Source organism: Piliocolobus tephrosceles, chromosome 13 (genome assembly GCF_002776525.5).
Source record: "Piliocolobus tephrosceles isolate RC106 chromosome 13, ASM277652v3, whole genome shotgun sequence".
Taxonomy (NCBI): domain Eukaryota; kingdom Metazoa; phylum Chordata; class Mammalia; order Primates; family Cercopithecidae; genus Piliocolobus; species Piliocolobus tephrosceles.
Genome location: NC_045446.1, coordinates 75,958,844 through 75,981,817, shown reverse-complemented (window position 1 = coordinate 75,981,817; position 22,974 = coordinate 75,958,844). Strand labels below are relative to the sequence as shown.

General features: G+C 41.5%; 1 protein-coding gene across 9 annotated transcripts in view; it reads left to right on the top strand.

Annotated features, from left to right (window-relative positions):
* Positions 1-22,974, top strand: part of SYTL2 (synaptotagmin like 2) — a 120,240-nt gene that overhangs the window by 35,812 nt on the left and 61,454 nt on the right. For all 9 annotated transcript variants that reach the window (XR_003306677.1, XM_023209262.2, XM_023209260.2 and 6 more), the window contains exon 2: positions 20,805-21,295. Coding sequence is in view for 8 of the 9 variants with exons in the window: in XM_023209262.2 (XP_023065030.2) it covers positions 21,195-21,295 (101 nt within the window). In the remaining variant the exon portion in view is untranslated. The remainder of the gene's footprint in view (positions 1-20,804; positions 21,296-22,974) is intronic.

Genomic DNA, 22,974 nt, shown 5'->3' with positions numbered 1-22,974 from the left:
GATTGGGGCTTTGGACTGAAAAGTTTAATCATGCTTCGGTCTTTACTGTGACCAGCCCCCATTCTGAAGCTACCTAGTGGCTGCCAGCCACCAGTTATCACCTTAGCATACAAAAGACACTCTTATCACTCCAGAGATTCCAAGGGTTTTAGGAGCTATGTACCAGAAAAAGAGAACAAAGATATTTCACAGTATCACAGAGAGACATTTAATTTGGTGAAAAATTATCCTACTCTTTAGATGAGCATAAGCACTATTGAAAGAATGACTGTTGCTTGCTTGACTGCAGACTTTGGGATGGTTTTACTCTGGGCTTTGAAATGAAATGAGAGGTATAGGGCCATAGTTCATTGTAGACAAATTTTGCTGTGGCCTGAATTGTCTTTCACCAGTGAGAGTCACAGCATTTTATTGCCAGAAGGAGTCTATGTGAGAGATCATCCCTTTTAGTTCCCTCACTTTGCAGATGAGGAGATAGAAACTTCAGAAGGTTAAGTGACTTGCCCAGCATCATGTAACGAGAGAGAGACTGAACTAGGAGCAAAGTTGACCTTGCCTAATCCCTGGACAGTGTTCTTTCTCTAATGCACACCAGTTTTCTACAATCATGGCCCCTCTCTGCAGTAAGGTGTACCTAATAAGTCTTCTCACACAGTATGTCCTTAGGAATTATTTATTGATTGATCTTTGTTGATTAAAAATGTATAAAATGACTGTTTTTTCTTCTTCTGAAATTGAAGGTATGGATAAGATTGTTTTACCTAAATATTTTCAGTTTTCCATGTTGGTGTGACCTTTTTTAAGTCCTACTTCTGCTAGGAAAAAAAAAAAACACTTTATGAGTTTTATCTATTCCATATGTTTATAGTTTTTGAAATGAACATTTGTAATTCCATTATGTCAGTTTACACATAGTAACTTATATCTATAATATATCCATATATACACATATCTGTAAACAACATAGTAATTAAGAGCACATATGGAGGTGAAATTATTCTGCTTCTCTGAATCCAGTTCATCTTTTGTGAAATAGGAATGATAATGACACTTTCCTTACAGTGTTGGACTGAGGATTTGGGGAGATAGCCCGTGTAAGTGTTCCAGCCTGGTGGCTCTTCATAGAAATAATAGCAATAGCAATAACTTCACATGTAATCCTGCTGTCCCCCTCCCAGTAAACAACCACGTCTGAACCAAAATAGCCTTGTTAGAACATTCTTCTATGGAGGAAGGATGCCTGATTTTACTACCTGGGGACGAGGATCCTGGTTTCATAATCACTTAGCAACCACCGAGCCTAACTTTCTATGTAATAATAGGGCAGGAAGTTTTCAGGATTTCATAAATTGGTTGCAAATGACTGAGAACTAAATGTATAGTAGTGTTTATGTATATAGATGTATATGTTATATAATATAGTATAGTACACTACAGAATATATAGAGTCTGTATTTTGTTTTTATTTTATTCATGTATTTGTTTCTTGAGACAAGGTCTGGCTCTATCACTCAGGCTGGAGTGCAGTGGGGCAATCTCCACTCACTGCAACCTCTGCCTCCCAGTCTCAAGCCATTCTCCCACCTCAGCCTCTCAAGTAGCTGGGACTACTTGGCATGCACCATTACACCTGGCTAATTTTTGTATTTTCTGTAGAGATACGGTTTTGCCACGTGGTCCAGGCTGGTCTCAAACTTGTGAGCTCAAGTGATCCCCCCGACTCAGCCTCCCAAAGTGCTGGGATTACAGGTGTGAGCCTCTGCACGCCCAGCCTTATTTTAAATAGATAGTGCGTGCATGTGTCGATGCTGTTCCTCTTCACTAAGCTTAAACATTATTAGGCACTTGCTCAAGGATAAGTCTTCAAGACTTCAGTGTTGCGTGTCTACAGGCTTTGCTGCTTTTTGTTGAGTTGCTCAAGATGCTGGAATGGCTGAAAAGATGCTAGAACTGGTTCTGCTGTCTAACTTGGGAGCTCTGCTTCTCTTTGGTCACTGCCTTCACTCTGCAATTAGTACTGGGTACTGATGTGATGGAAGAGAAGGTTTAAATTCTCTTTGGTAGAAAGTCACTTTCAGCTTCAAGTCCAAACTCCTAAACCCCTCTTGGTTAACACTATCAAATAGTCCTGGCCTCTACCCCATCCCCACTGCTTGCTAGTTGCTTTGTGGGCTGAGGGGATGGGGTAAAGGTGAGGGAGGATTGTTTAATCTTATCATAACCTACATTGTGTGAATTATACCTGCGAATTTCATCTCAGAACCCTTAGTGAAATTGTTTTAAGTGTTACTTAATGAAAATAAATTGGAATCTGCAGGGTGACTAAAGTCTCACTAGTAAGAAGTAAGACCGGCTGGGCGTGGTCCTGTAATCCCAGCACTTCGGGAGGCCAAGGTGGGCAGATCTCCTGAGGTCAGGTGTTTGAGACTAACCTGGCCAACGTGGTGAAACCCCATCTTCACTAAAAATACAAAAATTAGCCGTCATGGTGGTGGGCACTTGTAGTCTCAGCTACTTGGGAGGCTGAGGCAGGAGAATCACTTGAGTCAGGATTTGGAGGTTGCAGTGAGCTGAGATTATGCCACTGCACTCCAGCACGGGCAATAAGAGCAAAACTCAGTCTCAAAAAAAAAAAAAAAAAAAAAAAAAAAGAAGACCTATAATTCTGCTAAGTGAAACCTTAGGATTCCTTTGACCTAAGTTTTATTCTTCTTATATCTGAAGCCTCCTCTGTGAAGGACCTCTGCCTGATTCCAGAGTCCCAATTCCTGTTTTTTGGTAATTTTTTTCTTTTTCTTTTTTGGTGGAGGGAGGGGGAGTGTGCTTAAATCCCATTCTGTTAGTGTACAGAGCCTGGGCCTGTTTTATAATCCCTTCTATAATTTTGATGCTCTATGTTCACCTTGAAATCTTCCCAGCCATTCCCCTCCTCTCTCTTCGTGCCTCAGAAACAGGTTCAGGATGCTCATTAATTACATTATTGAGTGTAGGTAGCAATGAATGCAGTCTGGGAAGGTAGGCTTGCTGTACAGGCATGTGATTAGTCACACCTGCAGAGAGGAATATCTTGACTAAAAGGCCCATTAGCTCAGATACTTTTGGTAATGGTCAAGAGTGCCAAGATTAGTTGTTTTCACCTTCACTTATGGTACAGATCACACGTCCTTAACCTCTTCCTGATACTTACTGTTAGTGCCAAGGGAAACGTAGGGCTTGGGGCCACCCATTTCTGCTACCAAGAAAAATATGCAGAGCATACGCATGGTAATTACTAAAGTGACTAAAGAGTGTCCACTTCTTCAATGAAAGACAGTGCTCTTTTGTGTATGTATGAAAATAGATGTCCTTTTGTTTTCCGGTACTCCACCCTCTCCAAAGCTGTACTATGCTGTCTTCTGCATTGAATTCAGTGAGTTGGTATATGACTTGTCTTAATCTTTCCCCCTGTGCAAAGCTCAGGTTAAGTCTTACCTCACCCTGGTTTTTGCCCTGATCTCTTCACTACCCCTCTAACCACACAGCTGACACTTAAATACACCCCATTGTCTTAGTCCATTTTGTGTTGCTGTAAATAAATACCTGAGGCTGGGTAATTTATTTTTTAAAAAAAGGTTTGTGGTGATTCCTCGAGGATCTAGAACCAGAAATACCATTTGACCCAGCAATCCCATTACTGGGCATATACCCAAAGGATTATACATCATTCTATGATAAAGACACATGCACACGCATGTTTATTGCGGCACTATTACAATAGCAAAGACTTGGAACCAGCCCAGATGTCCACCAATGATAGACTGGATTAAGAAAATGTGGCACATATACAGCATGGAATACTGTGCAGCCACAGAAAAAGGGTGAGTTCATGTCCTTTGCAGGACATGGATGAAGCTGGAAACCATCATTCTCAGCAAATTGTCACAAGGACAGAAAACCAAACTCTATGTTCTCACTCATAAGTGGGAGTTGAACAATGAGAACACATGGACACAGGGAGGGGAACATCACACAGCGGGGCCTGTTGCGAGGTTGGGGCTAGGGGAGGGATAACATTAGGAGAAATACCTAATGTAGATGACAGGTTGATGGGTGCAGCAAACCACCATAGCACGTGTATACCTATGTAACAAAACTCTGCACATGTAATCCAGAACTTAAAGTGTAATAATAATAATAATAATGATGATGATGATGAAAGGTTTATTTGGCTCATGATTCTGATGGCTGGGAAGTTCAAGATTGGGCGTCTATATGTGGTGAGGGCCTTCAGCTGCTTCCACTCCTAGAGGAAGGCAGAAGGGGAGCCAGCTGTGCAGAGATCACTTGGAGAGAGAGGAAGCAAAAGGTGAGAGAAGTGGCTGGCTTTTTTTAAAACAACAAGCTCTCAAGGGAACTAATAGAGTAAGGACTCTCTCATCTTCTGAAGGAGAGTATTAATCTATTTGTGAGGGATTTACCCCCATCACCCAAACACCTGCCACTGGGCCCTCCCTCCATCATTGGGATTAAATTTCAATATGAGATTTGGAGGGATAAACATGCAAACCATAGCACCCATTGTTTTTAGTTCTTCCCTTCCTTTACAAATGTGTTCTCAGCTCTGTCACTTAACACCTATGTGACCTTGGATATGCCGCTTAACCTTGCTGAACTTCAGTTTTCATATCAATAAAAGGGTGGGTTGGGCATGGTGGTTTATACCTGTAATCCCAGCACTTTGGGAGGCTGAGGCGGGTGGATCACTTGAGGTCAGGAGTTCAAGATCAGCCTGGTCAACATGGTGAAACCCATCTCTACTAAAAATACAAAAATTTGCCAGGTGCGGTGGCACATGCCTGTAATTCCAGCTACTCTGGACGCTGGGGTGGGAGAATCACTCAAACCCAGGAGGCAGAGGCTGGAATGTGCCAAGATTGAGCCACTGTACTCTAGCCTGGATGATAGAGTGGGACTCTGTCTCTAAATAAATAAATAAATAAATGGGGGATTATGATGATGATACTTACTCCTACCTGCTCTACCTACCTTCTAAGAAGAGTTGTGAAGAGTGCATGTGCTACAGTACAGTGTAAACCCCCAACATTGTACAAATGGGAGCTGTTATTATTGCTGTGGGCCAATATCTTCTTCACAACAGGAACCAGGTCTTAGGACTTAATAGTTGTACCCATTGTGCCTAGCTTAATCCCAAACAGGATACTGTCATTAAAGAAGGAGGGAGGGAGGTACAGAAAGAAGAAAAGAAAGATTTTTGTTAGGTTTTATACCCTATTTTCCTAATTATCATTCTCTCCTTCTCTGTAGCAATGTCTTATGAAAAGTGTTTCGTTTCTAAAAAGGCTTTGCGCTGGGCAGCAGGGTGACATTTTTCTCCAATAGTCTGCCTATTCATCTCTTTCTCCCTAAGCTAGCTTGGTGATGGTGTTGGCATTCATTTTGTCATTTGATTTTATGTCCCTAAGAAGAAAAAAAAAAAAAAAAAAGGAAGGCAGCTGACAGATCAGAGTCCAAATGCCTCATTTTACAGGTGGAGTCACCCAGAGAGATGAGTGAAACAAAGAGTTTCGGTTTTTAGCAGCAGAGCGAAGACCAGAACCCAGATCTTCAGCTGCACCTCTAGGCAGGGCACAGGCTGACTCTAACTTATGAAGTACCAGTGATCATTTGTGCCTGCCTTTGGAGGGGTTTAAGGTTTGATTAATACTATAAAGTTCTTGCCCAGATCAATGCAAGGATTTTGTTGTTCATGAGGGTATAGGAGAAATAGATTTGCTGATGCTATAACATCATGCTTTCTGCCTGCTCTCCACGCTTTATTTATATAAGCTTCTAAATTGGGATCATGTAAAGAATAAAAATTCCTTTGTAACTGATCTCATTTCACATCAAGTTTAACAACGTTCTATCTTGCAAAGCTTGGTATTTGGGGTGTGTCGGGGTTTGAGGGAAAACCCCAGCTCCTGTTTGCATCTTTGGGTTCCTTTGCAGGGCACTGTGTACCTGCACCTTTCTTCCCCCTTTCCTTTTTCTCTTCCTGTTATGTCAGAACTTTGGAGATAGGTAGACCTGAGTTCAAATCCCAACTGTTGCTTAGAAGCAATATGAATTTAATGAAGTCCCTTAAGATCCATGAACTTCAGTTTCCTCATTGGTAAAATGCAGATGATGGTGACCACTTTACTGGTTTGCCTTATGGTGTAGAGAAAATGTGTGTAAAAATTTAAAAAGGTATTGGAGAAAGATTAAATGCCATTTCCTTCTCTAATTCTTCAATAAAATTCAAGTCTTACCAATTAATTGCATTAATTTAGTTTTTTATTTCTTCTAATACATGCATATAACTTTTAATGTTAGTAGTGAACAAGGCTTTTTGGTTTTCTATGTAATATCACATTTTTCCTTGCTGCCTTTCATCTGAATTTCCAGGGCTTGAGAATTTTCAGAAAGTTTAGTGTATAATTTATTCCTTCTAGAGATTTTCCTTCCTTTGGGTAAAATAAAAAAACCACATAGCTGGACATCATTTCTAACTTTGAATTGCCTTTTTAAGAACTATGGTTTAGTTGGTTTAAAGAGAGGTTTCTCAGGGACAAATTTAATATATATTTTCAACTCTGCAAAGATTACATTACAAATCTGAATAGCTATATATTTTTTCCTAATAAGGCAAAGGCTTAGATATAGTTTACTTTCTTTTTTGAATAGAGAAAACATTTATTGAAAAAATACATTTCTGGTCTTTTGGAATACCACTATAAAATGAATGTGGTACTTTGATGGAATTTGGAACAATATCACCAAACATTGAGTGGCAGGCATGGGTGTTGGAAAATATAGAGGAGATGAAGATGGTGTCTCCTCCTTCCAAGAGAGCTCAGGCTGATAAAGAAGACTGATGAGGAAACAGACAGTTGCTATATAATGCCGAGTCCTGTGAGAGCAAAGAGGAGGAGACTCTAACTCCACTTATCAGGAAGGGACTAGACTCATATTCCAAAAGGAGGTGACACCTGGACTCTGTCTTGAAAGATGACTAGGAATTTAAGAAGCTGGAAAAAGACCTTGCAGGCAAAAGGAGCTGCATGTTCCAAAGACAGAGGTGTGAAAGGTAAGTTTAAAGAACCTCAAGGTACCATGTAGGAAGAAATGGAAAGGAAGTCAGGGTGTAGATATGGAGGGGCTAATGTAACCCTGAGTGGTTTGAATTTTATCCTGAAGACAGTGAAGCCATTCACTGTACCTCCCAGGGAGTCTTACACCGGCAGAAGACCTTAGAGGTCAGAATTGAGCCCTCTTATTTTTGCAGATGTGGAAACCGAGACCAAGGAAAGGGAAGTGAAACCCTCATGGCCATGCAGGGAATTAGTGGCTGATAACCTATGTCTCTTATACAGTGGAAAGTAGGGAGCCGGGAACCTTCCCAAGGAAATTTCAGTGTTGACCTTATGAAGGCAGATTCTCATAGGAACATTTGGCCAAGGATTTATCATGGGGACTGCATGGTTTGGGCTAATGACCCCAGCATGCCTTTTGCATATTATTTCCTTTAAAGGAAAGGCCATCACTAGCAAGAAATGCTCTGTGGCTATTTTTAGGCTGTGTGGTAGGGGGAATTAGTGGAATTCCTAAGGTTAGCTCCAGCTGTTTTTCTCCAAAAGGCCAGCTGAATATTTTATGAAATTTGTTCATTAGGGCTTTTATCCTTCTGTGAGGCATTGTACTGTGTCTGAGCTCAGGCTAGCCTGAGATATAAGTAAGGGGACAAAACTGGGGCTGGGCTGGTTGCTGTCCATTTTGATATTTAATGTTAAATGGAGTTTTAGATATGGTTGGTCATTGTCCTGCCTTCATACACATAGTGAAGGTCCTTCTGGAATATGACAACTATCATGAAGGATGACTGGATTTTGCAGATTCAGAGACATAATGCCTGGGCAGAGTTGGTACTGACTGACTGGTGTAACTACCATGTAATAGCACCTTTTACTCATTAATATCACCTTATAGGACCTCATAGATAGCAGGTCAGATATTCCTTAAGACTTCTTCAATGGGAGCATGCTTGTGGCTATTTGTTATCTACAAGTAGAATACTACTTCCTATTGTGTCTCAGGAACTATATATCTGAAGGCAGGTGAAGTAAAAGCATTCTTCATTTCTTCTAGACTGTACTGTGAACCTTTCCTTTTACCCAAATTTATGGGTATCTGCTTAGAGATCATGCTATGTTAGAAGGAGAATGGATCAGCTGGGCACGTGCCTGTAATCCCAGCACTTTGGGAGGCCAATGCGAGTGGCTTGAGCTCAGGAGTTCGAGACCAGCCTGGGCAACATGATGAAACCTTGTCTCTAACAAAAAATAAAAAAATTAGCCAGGTGTGGTGTCATGTGCCTGTAGGCCCAGCTGCTTGGGAAGCTGAGATGGGAGGATCACTTAAGCCCAGCAGGCGGAGTTTGCAGTGATCTGAGATTGTGCCACTGTACTCTTGCCTGGGTGACAGAGCAAGATCCTGTCTCAAAAAAAAAAAAAAAAAAAAAAAAGTATAAATATAATTGTATAATGTTTTGCACTTTACAAAATGTCTTTCCATACATGGTCTCATCAGCTCCCTGTAGTGATTCAGCAAAGAGGGTAGGCAGTGGTTAGTCTGAATTTTAGAGATGAGCAACTAAGGCTCAAGCAAATGCTGTCTGTGGTCACCAAGCTAGTAAGTGAGTTATTAGATTTCAAACCAGATCTTGTGAGTTTAAATCTTACATTCTTTTTCCTTCATGAAACTGCCAACTATACTGAGGAAAAAGGGCTAGTTTCTCCTATAGCGTAAAAGTGGTTCAAGGAATGCCTTGAAAGCAAGGGAATTCTGTTGCATACACAACCAAAGAATGAAGGAGAATCCACAGCATGGGGTGTCTAAACAGGATGGAATAAACGTGAGCTTTGCCCCCCAAGCTCTGAAACAACAGTTGTCTGAGCTAGAACTCAGTGACATTAAACTAACAGCATGTAACTTATGCTAATGAAAGAAATACTAATTTATTACTTTATTACTGTTGGTTGGGATAAATAGTTGTTTACATTCATTTACATTCATTAACCAAAGACAGTGGGTCTTGCCAAGTTTCCATTTTAAGAGTTGTATTGAACACTGATGATCACAAAGAGATCCAGTGTGCTTCTCCCCTGCTCTCTGAAGTGTGTAAAGATGGAGCACACCCTGCGCATGACTGTATGGCAGATTTACCTGAATGTGTGTTCAGAGTTCTGAGCTAATGAATCTGGGAATGGCCAACCTGGAGATCTATTCCTTATCTATGAGGAATGTCTGAGTCCCCAACTGTCCTGTGAAATGAGGTCCTTTGTTTTGGATTAAATGATGGTTGCCAGGTGGAGGTTGTTAGGGGAAGGGTGCTAAGTGAAAATGCTGTATAAACTGTGTGTTTTTGCAAGTGGTTGTGGTTCTTCTGCCCAGCCTACCACCACGGGCCTGTGTGGTTATTCTGTCCAGCCTGCTGCCACTGGACTCTCTCCCCTGCATATAAGACCTGGATAAAACCTCATGTTTCATTTGCAGGCTTTGGGTCTCTTCTTCAGCCTTTTAAACTGGGTGCCATCCTTGTTGGAGTCAATAGGGGTCTGGCACAACTCAGAGATGGACTCAGAGATGAATAAGTAACATTGTGTCCTCAGACTGTGTATTAATTTTCTGTTACTGCTGGGATGAACTTGGGGCTTAAGACAACACAAACTTATACAGTTCTAGAAGTCAGAAGTCTGAAATGGATCTTACAGGCTAAAATCAAGAGATCAACAGAGTTGAGTTCCTTCAGGAGGCTCTAGGGGAGGATCTGTTTCCTTGCCTTTTCCAGCTGCTACAGGCTGCCTGCATTCCTTGGCTCATGGCCCCTTCCTCCATCTTCAAAACACATCCCTCCAACATTTTCATCCTCATATCTCATGTCTCTCCTTCTGACTATCCTAATTCCTTCTTATAAGGACCTTGTGATTATATTGGGCCTCATTAGATAATCTAGGATAATCTCCCCACAAGATTCTTAACAATGATATCTACAAAGTTTCTTTTACCATGTAAGGCAGCATATCTTTAGGTTCCAGAGATTAGGATGTGGACATCTTTGGAGGACCGTTATTCTGCCTACCATAGAATTAATATATTTATGGAAGATGACTTGTCAAACTTTTTTGTACAGCCCTTTTTTTGGCCTTTTCTATATTCCATTGAATTGTTTTGCTTTTTTTCTTTCTGATCTTTTTTCCTTTTCTTCATTTACTCAATAAATGAGGCACTTGCTGTATGCCAGGTACCCTGCTATGTGCTAGAGACACAGGATACCAAAGCCTTTCTGCCTACTACTGGAAGAAGCTAGAGGAGGGCTGTTACTGCAGAACTAGAGACCAAGATATCAAACTCTTGGCTTTTTGATTCTCTGAAGTTGGGGTCCAGGCCTAAGATGGAAAAATTTAAGGGAATTCTTGTGTTTGAAGAATGAGATCCTTTCACCCAACTTTTCTCCTACCAATACACCATCTCAAATTTAGAAGATTTAAAAAACTCTCCTCAAAGGTCTCTGCAGTGGGGGGTGGGAGTGTGTGTGCTTGCAGAAACCAAGAATTTGACTCATTCTTAAAATGGTGTGGGAGGTTAGAGGATAGGAAACAGTCTAGTGAGGTAAATAGAAAAGGTAGCAGCAGTAATACTCCAACCTTATAATGGAATGGAAAGGTGATTGAGTTAGTGAAATGTTGGGGATTTATTTATTGTCATTAGGTGTTTATGGAGCACTTATTTTGTCCCAGGCCATTTTACTTACAATATAATGTCATCCTCATGGTAATCCTGTAAGGTAGATCTGTTTTGCTGCCCATGTTGAATAGATGAAGAAACAAATGAGAGTCATTAGGGAAACTGCCAAAGAACTAATAGATTAATCCACTTCCAATTATCTTTTGACTCCAAAGCTACAAGTGCATTCTACTGTATGACAACACTTCTTCTACTGGGGGTATAGAAAATGAATATGGCAGACATTATTTACCTGTATCAGTTTCAAAATCAGTGTCTCTTTAGAGGATGGAGAGGATCAAGGAAGATCTTGCACACAGTAGGGGCTTGATGCATCTTTAATGGGGCAATTTGGCCTGACCAGATGGAATTGAGCAGGTCTGGGACTAGGGTGAGGCAGGTAAAGTACCTAGAGCACAAAGTTTTTGGAGACAAGGTCATGCAAGTGCTGATGCTCCCTGACGTGAGTGTCTTTTTAATTATGTGCCCTGGGTGTCTTACTCTTAAGGAGACACTCATTCTCAGAGTGCCGCAGGTGCAGAGTGCTGAGCTCACGTGACCTTGCCTCTTTATATTTTGTGCTCTGGGTGCCTTGCTTGCTTCATCTATAGGCCCTGGATTTGAGCAGAAGCTAGAAGTGGGAGAGAACCGGTTAAATCGTTTTAATTCTGGCTGCATCTTACAATCATCTAGGTACCATTCTGAAAAATATCCTAGGTGGGAGTCTCACCCCAGGCCATTTAAATAAGAATTGTTGTAGGGAAAGGGAGGATGAAGAGACCTGGGCATTGGTGTTTTTAGAAAAGTCTTTTCAGATGATGCTAATGTATAGCCAGTTTTTGTAACCTCTGAGTTAGTACATTTGGGGAGAGTCCCTCATTCCCAGTCTGGTTAGGAATGTACATGATTGTACCAAAAGTGAGGCTTTCTCACTTTGAGTCTTTCTGTGGTCCTTTTAAAGTCTGAGCTGGCAATAGCTACAGTTCAGTTAACTTTATGATCCTGAGTTTAATTCCAGCCTAGTTAATAAATCAGCTAGTTCTTCCACTCCTTTCCTTTGAATTTGAAACCTAGAAAATAATTAAATCTGGTATTCATCTGTAATTTGGGCTGTTATCAGTGTTTGACTTTCAGGGGTGCTGTGAAATGCAGCCCAAACCATTTATTAGCCAGTTTGCAAATCCTTATTTATGTTGAAATTGTATATGTCCTAGAGGGTAAAGGAGATCTCTGCATGTCCTAGCTCCAACATTAGGCAGTTGTGTGACCTTAAGCAATTGCTCTACAACCTTTTTCATCACAGATTCCTCATCCATGCAAAGAATTGGTTATGACTCTATGATTTGACTGTTAATTTATTTCATGTGTGTTCTCTTGTAACAGCTGAAAACAATTGTTACAAATATGCATGTTTAACTTTGAGTAATTGCTGTGCTCCATCCAGTCATCAGCCATTCCTGACATATTGGGAATCCTTTATAATTGTGATTCCCAAAGTTGGCCAAGCATCCACATCATGTGGGAACATTTTAGAAAATGCAGATTCCTGAACATCAGCTCTAAAGAGTTTGGTTCAGTAAGCCTTGAGCAATGTCTGGGAATCTGCTGCTGATCAGCCAGATTTGAATACTGCTGGCTGTTGAGGCAATCATGAATATAATGAAAGTGATGGCACTCCCAATTTAGATGTCACTATAGAGTGTGCTGTTGACAGAGATCGTACTTTTCTTCAAAGATGCCTTCCCTGGCTCCCCAAGAGTACATTAAATCCTCTGGTTAAAAATTTTATAGCCCACTGCCCTTCTGCTCTGTGGGACTTCTTGGGCTTGTTCGGTATGTGCCCTCCTTTCCAGAATCTAAACTCTCTGAGGGAGGGGACTGCATACATTATCAGAACTTTTGGTACATACAAATTACCCTCTTCCAGAATGAGATCTGGGCCTGGGGTGAATGCTGCCATTCCAAGGAGAAAGGTTTCTCTCTGGTATTTTGAACTTAGGCAAGCCTTTTGGTGCTTCACAAGCTGTGTAGTTAATAAAAGCCCATGGATATGGTGGCTTTTGCAGCAGCTCCCTGCAATATCAGAACTCTTTTCTATGTGGCTTAAAGTCCTTAGTGATATGTTATTAAAGACAAGTCACCCCTTTTGTAGAGTGCCATCTGTCTTCTACATATGATTTGAATTTTCAGCCCAGGTATGAAGTTTAAAATGAACTTTCAGCGGCCCATTTCCTCAGATCCTTTCTTTCTTGACTGTTTTTGTTTCTTAGAATCCTGATCCAGAAAATATAGATTAAAAGGGTGGTTCTAGCACATTTATCAAGACTGGCAAGCATGAAAAATTCAGGTTCAAATTCCCCCCCTTGACACTTAAGGCCTCTTGGGGTCCAACCTTGGTCACTTGCCCCATTTACACCCTGTACTCCAGTTACCAGCCTTCTTTTTGAACACCTTTATGGTTTCAGGGTCCAGTGCTCTTGCCCAGAATGCCCACTTCCTTCTCTAATGCAGCCTTCAAGGCTAGCCTCATTTTATCTCCTTCCTAAATCTCTGTGGCCTACCTGGTTTGAGACCAGCCTGGGCAATGTGGTGAAACCCCGTCTCTACTAAACATACAAAAATTAGCTTGGCATGGTGGCAGGTGCCTATAATCCCAGCTACTCGGGAGGCTGAGGCAGGAAAATCATTTGAACCTGGGAGACAGAGGTTGCAGTGAGCAGAGATCACACCATTGCACTCATTGCACTCCAGCCTGGGTGACAGGGTGAGACTCTGTCTCAAAAACAAACAAACAAAAAAAAAAAAACAAAAAAAGACAACCTATTATTGGATAGCTTATCCTTTCTTATTCTATCTATATCCTTTCATTTGTTCACTTCTTTATAAAGAAGTTCATTGTATTTGTTCATTCAGCTATTATTTTTTAAGAGGCTACCTTGAACCAGTCACAAGACAATTCCTTCCTCTCAAGAAGCCCCATTTAAGCAACACATTACACTGAAGTAATTTATGTGTTTTTTAAAAATAGAGCACTGAAGGCTCTGACTATACAGAAACAAAATATTCATGTAGCATTGTTACCCAACTGTGCGTGGACAAAGTTTGCTTTTCATATAAACACATTTCTGTGTACGCATATTACAAAACATTTTGATTGGGCTTAAGCATATAAAATGTAGGTTCTTTTAGTAATGGTTTCTGGTTCGAGGGATTGATACCATTCTAAGAGGCTAGTAGGCATGTATAAATACCTGCATGGTGACACAGATGCCTTTTTTCCCCTCTATCTCATGCTTTTTCTCTTTTCCATGTCTATCCATAAGTCAAACCCAAAGGGCCTGATCATTTTCTAATTCCTAACAAGTTGTCCTTAGAAGAGCATGCCATGCCTTGAGGGCTGATGCATGTTGCCCATGAGAAATGACAAAGTCAAATGTACAGAGGGAGGAACAGCAGGGTGAAAAGAGAATTGTCTAGGAATCAGGAAATTTGGGTTCTAGTCTCATCTTTGCCCCTAACCAGCTGTGTGATCTCTCTGAGAAATAGGGGACTAGTGATGCAGTGGAAGATGAAAAATAGTGGCTTCAGAATCTTAAGCTTTGGATTAAGATTTGGGTCAAATCACATTCTGGTTGAGTGGCCTTAGGCAAGTTATTTAACTTGAGCCCCAGTGTTCTCATCCATGGGATGTGGAGAATACCTACCTGCATGGTGGTCAGAGTGGTTAAACTGAAATATGTGTAAAGGGCTTAGCACCACCTGCTCATTTTTTCAGTCTGGAGAGAAATGACCAAGATCACGAGAGGCTTAGAAAACATGTGAGGAACAATTGAGGGAACAACGAAGTTTTTCTTCCCCTCAACTAAGAAGAGGTGGGGAGAGCATGACATCTTTTTTGTAAACTATTATGTGTGAGGGAGAATAAATTAAATGTGGTTCAAGAGGGGAGGGTAAAATGGAGCCAATGGGAAGAACTTAGGGGCAAGTCCAACCAAGTGAGCCTGAGCAGCAGAGCAGCAGAGCAGCCCAGCTGTGCAGTTAGCAGCTTTGGGCATGGATGTCCTGGCAGTGTGATCTGATGATCACTGGGCTGGTACACTGGAGAGAAATCTTTCTGCTGAGAGGTAGGTGAGCAAAGACTCTCTGATTGTCACATTCAATTTGTTCCATCTTTGGCTTCTCCTTCCATCCATCCTTTGATGCTGCTGTGATCCTAGGAAGTTTACAAAGCATTTAGTTTTATGCACGATGGTTTCATAAGTGTTCCGGTGAGATGAGCCTTCCTGTTGATCAGGGCTTTTTTGTCTGGTGGCATTCTCCCCAACTCAAGCATATTTGTTACTGCTCTTCTGTTGCTGCCCAGATTTTTTTTTTTTTTTTTTTTTTTTTTTTTAAGCCTTCATTCTTGATGTCATGGGACTGTCAGAACAATTTGCCTGTCTTCTGAAATCCTCATCATGTGAGAGTCACCACTTATGTAAGTTTTACACTCCTTCCCTGGGTGATCTGTGTAGGCTTTGGTACAACAACCCTGTCTGGAAAAGGAGAAGATGCTATCTGTGCTATCTGGGCCCCTCCTTGCAGCAGAGCCTGCTGGGAAGGAAATTTTGTTGTTAATTAGACTTTAACCTGGGATTAGAATTTTAATTGGAATTAGGGTCAGAAGCCCAGATCCACTCTTTGTTGCCATCAAAGGCAAGCATCAACTATTTGGGGCCTTAGTTTTTCTCTCCAGCTTAACTTTTGGATAGTTGACAAGAAGAGTATTGGCATTCATAGATGTGGCATGGCAAGGCTGACACATGGAAAATATGAATTAAGCACAGTCCACATTTGAAGTCCTCCAATTTCTCTTTGTGCTGCTGTTTCTACCGCTGCTCCTTATCCTTCTTTGTCCTCTGCAGTGTCCTGAATTCTCACCAGAGCCTCACAGTAATCTCCACAAGGAAGAGAATATACCCATCATATGCATGAGATAATCAAGACTTAGAGAAGTCATTCTACTTAGTCAAACCACAGAATGATGTGAAAGATCTAGAGCTGGAATACATTGAATAATATGGACCTAGTTTTTCATTTATGGACCCTAGAGCTATGTTCATGTTCAGGGGGAAATGGAAACTCAATCCCCTTCCACCTGTGTTCATCTTTTTTTTTTTTTTTTCATGAATCCTTGAGTGCCTAGTAGAGGCAAGACAGTGGCAAGAGCTGGGGATACAAATCACTGGGAGACACAGACCTTGCTCATAAACTGGCAAGAGACAAACATGAGTAGGTAGCGATTTGAGACCGTGTAATAAGTACTGTGACTGATGAAGTCAGGTTCTAATTGAGCACATAGGAGGGGCTTGGAGGGGTTAGGGAAGACTTTTGTGCAGTAAGTGACATGTAACTTGAGACCTAACAGGTATTAACAGGGAAATGGTGTTCCAGGATGAAGGAACAGCACATACAAAAGCCTGAAGGCAAGAAGAACTGGAAAATTTCAGAAGGGCTGGAGCCTAAGGAAAAGAGCTTGGAGAGTAAAGCAGGTGCTAGTTCGTGGAGAGTCCTACAGGCCACTTAAGGATTTTGAGTTTTAGTCAATGGTCAGTGGGAAGTTGGTGAAGGATTTTAAGCCTGAGAATGTAGCTTGGTCAGAACTGGGTTTTAGAAAAATGACTCAGCATCATGCTGAATGGAGGATGGGTAGGAGAGGCTGAACCCAAGGAAAACTTGCCGCAGGAGGTCCTCCTGTGAACACATCAGTAATATCTGTGAACAATGGGTGTATTCACTCCTACCCTCCCTTTCTTACTGAGGTTATTGTGAGGCTCTGGTGAGAATGCAAGACACTGTAGTGGCCAAAATTCATCCCTCACAATTTAGCATTGAGGTTGCCCCCATTCTGACTGCCAGCTCTGGGCTGGTGAGTTCCTTATGCTTAAGCAGAGAATGAGGGTCCACAGAGAGAGGGGTTTTGTTCTGCCTCGCTGATTGGAGGAATCTGTGTGGAGAGGAGAATTAAATGAGATGTCAACATTGGGTTGGCTTGTTCTGACACAACCATCAGCAAATGCCAGTCAGACATAAGCTTGGTGGTGAATGCCCCCCTCAGCCTCACTCTCCTTGTGTGAAAAACACAGATAAGACCTACCTTGGGCTGGGTGTGGTGGCTCACGCCTGTAATCCCAACACTTTGGGAGGCCGAGGCCAGCAGATCACTTGAAGCCAGGAGTTCAAGACCAGCCTGGACAATGTGGCAAAGCTGCAACTCTACCAAAAATACAAAAATTAACTGGACATGGTGGTGGGTGCCTGTAATTCCAGCTACTTCGGAGGCTGAGGCATGAGAATTGCTTAACCCCAGGAGGTGGAAGTTGCAGTGAGCTGAAATTGTGTCACTGTACTACAGCCTGGGCAACAGAGCCAGATCCTGTCTCAATAAATAAGACCTACCTCAGAGTGTCTTTGTGAGGATTCCGTGAGATGTATGTACAGCGCCACATGTGTAAAAGGGAGCAAGTAAATGTTTGCTGCCTTTTTGTCTGGCTTTCCTTAATGCTGCTTCATCTCAGAGTAAAAGCCAGAAGTCTTACTGTCCTCCCAAGGCCTAATACAGTCTAACCCGTGTCCTTTCCGGCCTCCTCTCCTCCTGCTCTCCTGGGGCACTCTGGTGTACCAGCGCTGACTGCCTTGCCATTTCTTGAATGTGCCAGACATCTCCCACCTCAGGACCCTGGGATATCTGCATGACTTGTTTCCTCATCGCTGTCACATTTTTGTTCAAATATCACCTTCTCAATGAGGCCTACTCTAACCACTCTCTTTAAAATTCCAATTCTCCCTGAGTTACTACTCTCCTCCCTTCCCTTTTTTGTTTTCCTCCATAGTTCTCATCGCCTTCCAATGTGTTATAATTTATTTGGCATTCAAAAACTTATTTTATTTTTATTATTTAGTTTGATCATCATTTCCATCCATTGGCATATGAACTCCACAAAGGCGGGAAGTTTTTCTATCTTGTTCCCTTGCTGCACCTCCAGTGCTTAGAATAGTGCCAGGCCCTCAATAAATCTTGGTCAAGCGAGTGAGGGAAATGTTTGATTAGCTCCCATGCTGGACATAGTCCAGAATATTAGGAGTTGGGTGAGCACCTCATACTGAAGAGTCTTGATTGCCCTCTGAGGGCTCTCCTACAGTTTGGTTGGGCACTGACTCCTGCCTACCCAATTAAAAGAAAAGGGTTCCAGCCCCTCACTCCTTTGTAAAGTGGGAACATTGCCCTTTGCCTCACTAACAGCCTATTTTAAGGGAGAAATTTTAACCCTTAGAGGCTTTGACACAGAAGCACTAGTTAGCTTGTATTCTACTTGAAGATGTGGAAGCCAATGTTGCCCATTTCAGCAACCCTGCCGGTTACCACTGCTAGACGACCTAAGTTTTTTGTTGTTGTTGTTTTCTTCCTGTCCACCACTCCTTGAATTTAAAGTCTCACGCTGAACCAACCAAATGGCAGTGTAAGGCCTCATTGGCAACCTGGGTCCCAGAATGTGGCCTAAATCTATTTGCTTGCCAGCCTTTGAGATCTAAGGAAGTTACCGCACATGAAAGAAAGGAAAGAATTGAGATAGCCATCTCCTGGTGATATTGTATATTTGGATCAGGTTCATTTATTCATTTGCTCATTTGTTTATTTGTTCACATTCAGAGACTCACAGTCAAGTAGGAGAGACTGAGAGTAGTAGATCATCACAGCAGTCGATGTGTATTTGGAGGAGAAAGTTTTTGTATTAGCAGGTTCCTGCTGCACAAGTGTCGTATAACAACTCCTAAACCTCAGTGGCTTCCAACAACAAATATTTAGTTTTTTCTTTTATATCTATAGGTCAGAGGGGATTCCTGCTTCAGGGGGGTCAGGTTCAGGTCTGTCCTTGTATCTCTTTCTGGAACCCAGGATGAAGAGGCAATGGATAATCGGGACAAGCTCTTCTCATGGCATGTGGCAGGAGTACAAGAAGCCAGGTCAAACCACAAAAGCACATTTACAGCCTTTGCTTGCACCACATTTGCTAACATTCCATTGGCCAAAGCAAGTCACAGGCCAAGCCCAACATTAGGAGGGTAGGGATGAATTCTTTGCTTACTCTAGTGGGAACATGATAGTATAGTTCTGTTACAGGGAGGGAGTGAAGAGTTAGGAATAATCATTGAATCTGCTGCAACTTTAACTAGGGGTATGGAAGTTACGGAAGGCTTCATGGAGGTGGTAACTTTGATCTGTCTTGAAGAGTAAGTAGTTTTCAAGATGAACAAGCAGATAGTAGCATATGCAAGCACATGCAAATTAAAAAGAAAATAAAGTAATGTCTTAATATTTATTTGAATAATTGCTGTGGGCAGTATGCAAAGAGCTAGAGGAAATTAAAACAAAGGTCATTAGATTCCCTGTCAATGAAGCCCAAACTTCATGGGGGGAGATCAGAAAGAGACATAATACAAAAGAAACATACTACTAAATATAGTCTTATTCAGCTGGATGGAACAAAAGTGTAAACTCAGGAAGCTAGAATATATTTTTAGTAGCTATTTTTGGTACAGAATGCAAGACATGTACTCTTTTTATATTCATTATTCCATTTAATCCTTACAATCTGTGAGGAACATCCTAATGTCAAGTACAAATGAGAAAACGGCTTCACAGTGGTTGGTAACTTGCCCAGTTGCTTATAGCTAGCAAGTGGTAGAAGGATAACTTCCCAGTAATTCTGTTTTTCAAGTAATTAATTTTTATGAATTTTATTCGTTAGTGTACATACTCTTTTATTCTTAAGCGGGGCTGCTTTAAAATTTTATTTTATTTTGTTATTTTATTTATTTATTTATTTAGATAAGGAATCTCACTCTGTTGCCCAGGCTGGAGTGCAGTGGTGCGATCTCAGCTCACTGCAACCTCCGCCTCCCGGGTTCAAGCGATTCTCCGGCCTCAGCCTCCTGAGTAGCTGGGATTACAGGCATGTGCCACCACTCCCAGCTAATTTTTGTATTTTTTAGTAGAGACGGGGTTTCACCATGTTGGTCAGGCTGGTCTTGAACTCCTGATGACCTCAGGTGATCCATCCGCCTTGGCCTCCCAAAGTGCTAGGATTACAGGCATGAGCCACTGTGCCCGGCCTGCTTTAAAATTTACTGAAGGTTTTTAGTGTGTATGTGCAGCACTGCACTTGTTAAAAGTGCCCCAACCTTGAGTAGATCACGTCCAAATTTCTGTAGAGCTGTGTCATTCTTCAGTTCTCACTTCCTTCCCATTACATATGTGTTGAAGATGCCTCAAAGAAAATAGGATTCTTGCACATTGTGCAATTGAAAAATCCTCACTTTGGATGGTAAAGTGTTTTGAAATTCTGCCTCTTCCTTTCCCCCAGTTTATATACACACACAGGTAGGTGTTTTTCCCCTGAGAAATGAAGGCAGACAAGCTTGTTAGGTTCCTCTAGGCCCAGAAAAGGTTAGCAGTGGGACTGGATGAAGAATAACAATTCTCACTCTTCTGCACACTATCTCTACCTAATACTAGTTCTCCTCTTATTATGGAGCTCATATATGGTACAGTGGAATGTTCCTACTTGTAAAGAGGTGAGCATTAAACATTTTTATTTCTAGTTTCTTGCCTGACCACTGGAATCACATATTCCTGATCTTACTGACCTTCAACATGACTTTTTAGCCTAGCATCCCCAGAGTTTGCAGAGAGAGAATCAGTTCTTTTTGAAACCATTCTTTACTCAGGTGGATCGTTAAACATTGACAGGCATTTTTGTGTGTTCTCCATCTTGGCGGTCTGGAATTGGGTTGAAGCATGTTTCATGACCCATTTACCATTTGCTCAGGAAGCCGGCTGAACAGGTTTCCTTGATCTCAGAGACCATCTCGCATGGCCATTTAAAAATCTTTTAGTAATGAGTAGTGCTTATAGGAACTACCTCTCACTGTCTGGTGTTTGCTGTCTCATGATTCCCCAGGTAGGTGATGCTCTGATGCTGCCCCCCCTTATGAATTGATGACGGATACAGAGAGAGAATAAACTGCGTCTAAGACTGAACCAGAGAAAGAGTGTGCTGGGAGCTACCGTAGGAACAAGCGACCTGTCTGGCAAGGAATACAGCATCCTTCTGAGAGCCTCTTCTCAACATTATCCCACAGACCAAGACTTCCTTGTGGAAAAGAGCACTTAGGATCTTGCTATCAGCTGCCCTAAACTTTTGCTGAGCCAAAATAAGACTTTTGCTGCAGAACTGAACAAGATATTTCATTTTTGTGTCTTTTAATCTTCCTGGTTGCAGTCTTAGTTGTTCAGCCCTGAGAATTTTGAGTCACATTTGTTGCTATTATTTTTGCATGCACTTTTCAAAATGATTGACTTAAGCTTCCTGACTGAAGAGGAACAAGAGGCCATCATGAAGGTTTTGCAGCGGGATGCTGCTCTGAAGAGGGCCGAAGAAGAGAGAGTCAGGTAAGAGGCTAGAGAAGCCCTTGGGCATGAGGGAAGGAAGAGGCAGTCTGTACGAAAATAGGACACTGGGTTTTTTTTTCAACCATAAGTGGTAGTTTTGACTCGGAGACTGAATTTATGGATTCCAATTTTAGGTTTACTTCCTGGACAAAATATTTTTCCTCTTGGTGCCTCTTAATTTATCCTACTGGACTCCTACCAGAAATAGGGTCTTCATTAAAAACCTAACTAAATTCCTTTAACTTATTAAATACTGAGATAAAAATGAAATGTATACAACCACATACATCTACATTCATGGGTGTGTCTGTATATTTCTATCCACTTAAAAAAACTGGATCGACTTCTTTTTAACTGAATTGTGAACCAAATTAGAATTTTAAAAAATTTTTAGAATTTTGAAAAGAAAAGTAGCTCACATTTCTGCATGCTTTCAGAAATGTTGGAATTGGTTTTAATGGCACAATTGGAAGTATTCTCTGAGCCAATTTTTCATTTGTCTTGGGTCGCATAAAGAGGAGTGGCAACTTCGATACACTATTCTTGTTGGGTGGAACCCAAATGTTGCATGTCAATATTCCTACCACTTTCATTCACCTTTGCGGTCAAACAAGCACTAGGCCAGAATGCTGAAGAACTTGACTTTATCCAGGCCCTGCCATTTACTGCCTGTGTAATCTTGGGCTTTGAAGGCAGTGACAGGCTTCCTGAATGTAAGTTAGTAGTATTAATTTTATGATTCTCACCCCAGGAGTTATCCGAAAGGAGCATAAGATATGTTCTTACTTCCTGGGACACAGGACCATGAATAATGGCTTTATTTTTACCATTTCCATATTTTGACACTGATTTAACATGCATGATTTATAAAAGAACATGCTAAAATTCACTTCAAACACTACAGAATGTCTGATTATGACTACTAAAATAACTTCTATATAGACAGTGTTTAACAAGTTGCAAAGGACTTAACATGCCCATTATTTTTTATGAGCTCACATACTGTTTTGCAGTTGGTGGGTGGAGTGGGATATAATTACCCCATTTGATGTGTGAGGAAGTTGACTTTGAGACAAGTCAGTTGACTTGCCCAGTATCACACAACTGGTAGGTGTCAGAAGTGAGAATCAAATCCCAGTCTTAGGTACTCATTTGTTAACTCCACCTCCTCTCCCTGAGAAAACAATGACAGATAGGCCATCCCAGGACCTGGCAATGGAGGAAGGGGCTAGCTGTCATGGTATGAAGTAGGACACTGAGCTATGATGACAAGCAGTGGCTGTAGGTAGTGGGGAATCATGCTGTTCCTCAAAGGTACCTTAAAATGCTCCATGCACCTGGATGGGGCTCTGCTGTGCCTTCTTTGCAGATGGTGTGCTTTGACCAGTGTCCCCAGGAGAGATGAAGGATTGTCACTAACCCAGGCATTAGAGCCTCTCGGTAGCATTAATCCTCTACCCATTCACAGTTTATAAGGCCCTATTATGAATGTTATCCTCTTATGTTCCTCACAGCTACCCTGACATTTGTCTAAGCAGTGACTATTGTACCCATTTAGGAGTAAAGGCAGGAGGTAGGGGAGCATAGAGAAAACATTGATTCTTTGAGCATAAGGAGAAATGGAATTTCCTTTATCCTCTCAAAAGAAAAGATGGGGAGAGGACTTAGAAAACAGTAGA